The sequence below is a fragment of the Otolemur garnettii genome, unplaced genomic scaffold, assembly GCF_000181295.1.
Source record: "Otolemur garnettii isolate 467f Iridium unplaced genomic scaffold, OtoGar3 scaffold00364, whole genome shotgun sequence".
Lineage (NCBI taxonomy): Eukaryota > Metazoa > Chordata > Mammalia > Primates > Galagidae > Otolemur > Otolemur garnettii.
In genome coordinates this window covers 140,285-147,186 of record NW_003852759.1, presented here as the reverse complement: position 1 = coordinate 147,186, position 6,902 = coordinate 140,285, and the positions used below count along the sequence as shown (strand labels likewise).

The 6,902-nt window shown below is 50.4% G+C and overlaps 1 protein-coding gene across 2 annotated transcripts in view; it reads left to right on the top strand.

Annotated features, from left to right (window-relative positions):
* D2HGDH (D-2-hydroxyglutarate dehydrogenase) overlaps positions 1–6,273 on the top strand; it is a 45,993-nt gene extending 39,720 nt beyond the window's left edge. For both annotated transcript variants that reach the window (XM_023509110.1, XM_003803612.3), the window contains one exon: positions 5,330–6,273. In XM_023509110.1, coding sequence (XP_023364878.1) covers positions 5,330–5,589 — 260 coding nt within the window. In that variant the 3' untranslated portion in view covers positions 5,590–6,273. The remainder of the gene's footprint in view (positions 1–5,329) is intronic.
* Positions 6,274–6,902: the final 629 nt, after the last annotated feature.

The following is a 6,902-nucleotide window of genomic DNA, read 5'->3' as shown; positions in this document are numbered from 1 at the left end:
GCTCACAGCAACCTCCAACTCCTGGGTTCAAGTGAGTCTCCTGCCTCAGCCACCCAAGTAGCTGGGACCACAGGCACCCGCCACAATGCCTGGCTATTTTTTGGGTTGCAGCCATCATTGTTGTTTGGTGGGCCGGGGCTGGATTCGAACCCGCCATCTTAGGTGTATGTGGCTGGCACCTTAGCTGCTTGAGCCACAGGTGCCGAGCCAGGTGGCCAGTCCTTTATGCGTTCCCACTGTGTTATTTGATGTTCCCATAGAGTTCTTCTTGACTTCCAGAGTTTGTTAGGAACCAGGCTGTGCAGCAGGAGGTGAGCAGGGGTCTGCACTTACAGCCGCCCCTCCTCGCTCCCACTGAGCTCTGCCCCATTAGACGCTGGTGGCACTGGGCCCCCACAGGAGGCAGACTATGTGGGGATCTAGTTTGTGCCTCCTTATGAGAAGCTCGTGCCCCTCCTCCCCCAATCTGTGGAAAAATTGTCTTCTATGAAACTGGTCCTTCTGGCAAAAAGGTTGGGGACCACAGTCTTAGGGCTTCCTTGAGTAACTAACTCTGGCCCTGTCCCACCTCAGTCTTGGGAGGTGCTTCTTGGCTGGAGGACTGTGTCTTCTCCTTGGGATTTTGTCCTTATAGAGAGCCTGTTAACTGTATGTGTGGCAGACCACCACAAAGCTTCATGGGAAGAAGTGAGAGTTATAAGAAACACCTGTAACAGCTCGGTAATGTGATACCTTGGTGATTTGGGCATGGGGAAGGTATTAGGCTCTCCTGACGTGAGAGCTTAGGAGTCAAAACATCAGTGATTGGCAGTCTTTACACCTGTGGTGCAAGTAGCCACAGGATTACATCTATAAGAAGCTGCAGGAAAGGGCAGTCAGGAGGTGCTCATTCTTTCCTGGACTTGTTCACTGACTCTTTCACTTCTCCTGTTCCCAGTGCCCCTGCCTGGAGCCTGTCTAAGAAGACTACTAAGATTTACTTTCCTACTAAGACTGTTTCTCTCCCTTTTGCTAAAGCTAATGGCCCTCAGGCACCTAAGGGTAATTGTTTGCAAGCAAGGTAGCACGATAGTCCTGTCCTGACTAGTCCTGACTATGGATAAGTCAGGGTGGAGACCTGGCCAGTCCTGAGCCTCAGCAGGTGGCACCCTAGATGGGACCCAACATATATGACGAACTATAGTTTTCAAAGAGAAAAAAAGTTTGGATTTGTCAATTAAACTGAGCAGAATCTGGCCAGTTTTGAAGATTACAGTTTCTTTTGCTTAAGCCACAAAGATTTACTTTCTCTCTTTTTTTTTTTGAGACAGTCTCAAGCTGTCTCCCTGGGTAGAGTGTTGTGACATCATAGCTCACAGCAACTTAAAACTCTAGGGCTTAAGCAATTCTCTTTCCTCAGCCTCCCAAGTATCTGGGAGTACCGGCTTCCGCCATAACACCTGGCTATTTTTTGGTTGTAGTTGTCGTTGTTTAGAGGGCCTGGGCTGGATTCTAACCTGCCAGCTCTGGTGTATGTAGCTGGTGCTCTAGCTGCTTGAGCTATAGGCGCTGAGCCTGCTTTCTTTTTTCAAAGAAAAACTGCTTTTCTCCTTACCAGAATTTCAGTTGAGAGAAAAGGTCTTGTTTTAGACAAAAACCTTAACCTCAGAGGGGAATGAAAGTCATAGATCTGCTGTTAGTGAAATCTCTAGAGAGTGACAAATGGACCCTCCATGGCAGAGCTTCCATCCCAGCCCTACTGGGTTGGGGGCACGTGTGGCTCATCAGTTTGAAGCCACGGCCAAGTCAGAGGTGTGGAGACCTGAGGGCCTGCTGGGGCCTTCACTGCATAAGGCAGCCACAGCTCCTGGCTTGCTGCTGGTGCAGTGAGAGGAGTTGGAGGCAGGTCCCAGGTGAGTTGCCCTGTGTCAGCCTTAGAAATGAATTTCAGGCACTGTGATTAAACATTAAGTTTATTCGAGTGCAAAGTTGGAGGATGGCCATTGGAAAGACAGATTCAAAAGGGTCAGTGCTCTAAAGTGGAGGATAAACGGTCCGTTCCACAGGTGAGGTCTGGGGAAGAGTAACAGGATTACATTATTTTCTCTGGAGGGTTACTGAATAGTTATAGCAATTTGATTTGTCATAGGCCGTGTTTCTATCTTTCCTTCTTTTTTGGGGAACAGATATATTTAACATTCCACATTAAAGATGTAGTAGTCAGGGGACTGGTTTGACCATCTGGTTTGACCCTGGAACAAGGAAATGAGGAAGGAAGTTACTCTGCAACACAAGACTGGGAGCTGAGCAGCTCTGTGACTTGGTCTCCAAAGTCAACCTTCCTTGGGGCCTAAGAACTAGGAGAAGCCCAAAAAGATACTATCTAATTTCTTTACAGTCTCTTCTTTTTTTTTCAGTTTTTGGCCAGGCCGGGTTTGAACCCACCACCTCTGGTATATGGGGCGCCCTACTCCTTTGAGCTACAGGTGCCGCCCTCTTTACAGTCTCTTCAGCTATTCGTGCCCCCCGTCCCTCTCCTCTCTCTGGAGCTCTGTTATGCTTTGCACCTGTCTGTCTCTTTGCTGTGTGTAATATGCTGTTAAACCTCAGTCATTACATTTTACGTATTGGTGATTTTATTTTTCATTTCTAGAAGATTGATTTGGATATTTAAATATTTTGCTTGGTCAAATTTTTGTGGTATTTAAATTTTTTCTTTCTTTTTGTTTTTAGAGACAGAGTCTCACTTTTATCGCCTTCGGTAGAGTGCCATAGCGTCACAGCTCACAGCAACCTCCAACTTCTAGGCTTAGGTGATTCTCTTGCCTCAGCCTCCTGAGTAGCTGGGACTACAGGTGCTCGCTACAATGCCTGGCTATTTTTTGTTGCAGTTTGGCAGGGGCTGGGTTTGAACCTGCAACCCTTGGTATATGGGGCCAGCACCCTAGTCACTGAGCCACAGGCACCATCCTATATTTTTTATTTCTTCTTTCTTTACACATAGGAAACATATATGTTCTGTTTTTGGAAATTACAGTATCTGAAGTCTTGTGGGTCTGATTCTGCTGGTCCTTGCTCATGGTGGTTTGTTTTCCTGTATATCATTTTTGACATCAGTTAATATTTGTTAGTTTTTTGGGTTTTTTTTTGAGACAGAGCCTAAAGCTGTTTCCCTGGGTAGAGTGCTGTGGCATCACAGCTCACAGCAACCTCTAACTCCTGGAATCAAATGATTCTCCTGCATTTGCCTCCCAAGTAGCTGGGATTACAGGCACCTGCCACAATGCCCAGCTATTTTTTGGTTGCAGCCATCATTGTTGTTTGGTGGCCCTGGGCTGGATTTGAACCCACCAACTCAGGTGTATGTGGCTGGCGGCTTGACTGCTTGAGCCACAGGCACCGAGCCTTCTTTGGCAGTGTTGCTATCTCAAGAACAGGAGAGTGTATTCACTGCCCTGGGTGGGGCAGCTCGCTGCACCAGGGTGGTTTGTGTGGCCTGCACTGTATTGTGCCTTGGGGCAGCTGTAGCACAATAGTGTCTGTGCCTCTAAACACATCTAAACATAAAAAAGGCACAGGAAAAATGGTGCAGCTGTATAGGGCACTTAACATGAGTGGAGCTCTTAAGATGGAGGTTGCTCTGGGTGTGTCTGTGAGAGATGAGTGCCATGTGATAGAATCCGCCATGCCCTGCAGACTCTGCACATTGCATTCTCAGTCCACACTAAGTCAGAGAGAAGATAAAGTAATTGCGTTATGATGGCTTTAGTGCCACCAGACAATAGCAGTTTTTCCATATGATCTTTTTTTCACCTTTGGACAGGCTGGAGTGTGGTGGTGTCATCACAACCCCTGGCAGACTTGAACCTCTGTGCTCAAGGGCACCTACCTCAGCCTACCAAGATGCCAGGACTGAAGGCTTGAGCCACTGGCTAGGCCTCTCATTTTATGGGATTGCAATGGTACATGTGGTCCAGCATTGACCAAAATATGTTGAGGTGCATACTGAATTCCAGATATTTTGTGGACACAGTTTTTCTTCTTTCACAGCCAGTGTTCTCCAGGCATGTCCCTTGGTGGGGCTTGTGTTCAGTCTTCTTTGCCCTGAGAATATGTCCAGGGGGAGTATGTTTGGTGGGACAGGTGCTCTGTCCCCTAATACCTGGCCAGAGGCCCTCAGGGAGGGTTGTGTTTACCCTTCAGTTTGCTTTTCCAGGGGAGTAAAAATGATTTCTTTCACCTTTCATAGTTTTTTGCTCACATGGGCCCCTATAACTAAAGACAGGCCAGTAAGAAACTCAAATAGAATTTTACTAACATGTGCATTTCATGTATACATGAGAAATCCCCAAGGAATGAGTAATTGTCAAAGATGTGGCTTTGAAGTTAGGCATGTGCAGCATCTTCAGCAAAGACCAGTGAATTTTTAGAGAAGTCACAAGTCAGAAGAGGACCTGGAATCTCTGGGAGGAACTCCTGGAGGAAGGCAGACTGCTGGCAGAGAGGCTGGTCAGCATGGCAGGTCATGGGGGCTCCTTGTCCAGAAGGCCCTGGAGCTGTCTTTAGGGATCAGCTTTTGGCCTTCCTGGCAGAGGGAGAGGGGACCCGCTGTCTCTGTAAGTGCATTTTCTGCCTTCAGGCAGAACATGGGGCAGGCAAGGGGCTTTCCACTTGCTGCCTCTCAGCTACCTTTGCGTTAGAACATTCATCACACCCATGTACTATATCTCTGGGACGGCCTCGCCCAGTCCACACACTCTCCGCTCTTTTCTTGGGTGCACTGCTTGTGTTCAGCACTTATCTAAAAGCTGCGCTTCTGGCCTTGGCGCCCTTGTGGCTGGTGGGGTTCGGCCCCAACTGGGCCCTGGCCCAGTTCTGCTCAGCTCCTTTCCTGGGCTACCCACCTTCTTAGCCTGTCTGGCTGTGCCAGGCCCACCCACAGCATCTTGTATGTGTTGAACTCCAGGTCACAGGTTCTATCTCTTCCCTGCCCTGCCCATCCACACCTCCCCTCGCCTCTTTTGGCCAGAGTCCAGCAGGTGCTCATGGGTCTGGGCCTCTATGTCTCATGCCCACTGGGCTAGGCTTGTGTCTCTTGTCATGACTTTGGTGCCTCAGGAGAGGTGGTATGGACCACAGGCCAGGGCATGTTTGGACAAAAGCCAGAGCCCCTGGAGTCTCCATTGGGGGAGAACTTGGAAGAGGGGCCAAGGGAGCCACAGCCTGGAAGGAGAGGTGGTGCTCACTGGGGTCTTAGGGAGCCATCAGGGAAAGGCTGAGGGGCTGATAGGGGAGGGGAGGGGGCCCTGGTGCCCTGTCTAGCCTGACCTGTGTGCCCTTGTCCTTCTAGGGGACGGCAACCTGCACCTCAATGTGACAGCAGAGGCCTTCAGCACATCACTCCTGGCTGCCCTGGAGCCCCACGTGTACAAGTGGACGGTGGACCAGCAGGGCAGTGTCAGTGCTGAGCATGGTGTGGGCTTCAAGAAAAGGGACGTGCTGGGCTTCAGCAAGCCCCCTGAGGCCCTGCAGCTCATGTGCCAGCTCAAGACCCTGTTGGACCCCAGGGGCATCCTGAACCCTTACAAGACACTGCCCTCCCGGGCCTGAAGGGCCAGCTCTCTGTGCCTGAGGGGTGCTCAGGGTCAGTGGGATGCAGGACCTGCGTGGGACAGGCACACAGGGCTGGCATGGCTTGAGACCCCTGGGCTGTAGCATGTGTGGGAGCTTCCTGTTCCTGCAGTCTGGGGATGGGCAGTGCAGAGCCTGTCCCTCCTCTGTGGGTGGTAGGTAGCTGTGCCCCTCAGAAACAGGCCAGGTCTCACCTACTTCATGGTGGACCCTGGAGTCCCACCTTGTCTGCCTTATCCCTCGCAGACTGGTGCCCAGTGGATGTCCACCTGTTTGCACACTACAGTGGGAGCCCCAGCACTGAGGCTCTGATGAGTGGACCTGGTCCTTCAGGTTGTAGGTGTTTTAGGATTGCACCTAAACTTATAGGCCAGAGTGGCAGGCTGTGTCAGTTCCCCATTTTTAGAAGGCCTATCAGTTGGGAGGACTTTGTCGGCAGTGTAGTGTGGTGGGCTCCTGTGGCACTGAGGTCAGCCCTCAGGTTCTGCTGCTGCAGAGAGTGTTTGGGAGCTGTGGGCACCAGGCACCAGCACAAACAGGACAAGACTCCCAGGGGGATTCTGCAACATCAGCGACCCTGACCTGGGCGGACCCTGTTTACCTATGGCCACAGACCATCTCCTGGCTGTCATGAATTTCCAGTAAAAATGTGAATTAACCATAGCCTTCTTCCTCTTAAGTTACTAGAAAAATCATCTTGTATATGCCCATCTTGAGTGCCTTTGCGTCCTGTTCCCCCAGCACCCAGGCCTGAGCTTGCTGTGGCTATCAGGGGCCATCTCCACCCTGCCCTATACCTATCCACTGTCCTGCCAGGGGACATAGAGTAGCAAGCATGGGACAGAGCCCTGTGGGCTCTGGAGGTGGCCCTGAGGCCCTTGGTTGTGGGGCCTGGTAGAGGTGGATCCATGGCTCCCGTTCTTGGGGACCCTGGCATGAGGGCATCTGTGAGGGGAAAACAACCACCCTGGCTGCTGCCCCTCAGAGGTCACTGGCCCAGCTCTAGCAACTCGGCATGAAAAGTAAATGAAGCAGAGTGGGATCGGTGGGAAATGATGAAATAAAACACGACAGAATAAAACATGAAAGACAAAGATGTGAGAGATAGAATTGAGAGGAAAAGATGAGATCAGGAGGTCTGGGATATTTGTGTCACCAGCACTCGAGTGCCCAAACAGCTTTATTTTTAAGAAGGCAGTACAAAGTTGTTTTTCTTTCTTTCTTTCTTTTTTTTTCTTTTTTTTTGAGACGGAGCCTCAAGCTATCCCCCTGGGTAGAGTGCCGTGGCATCA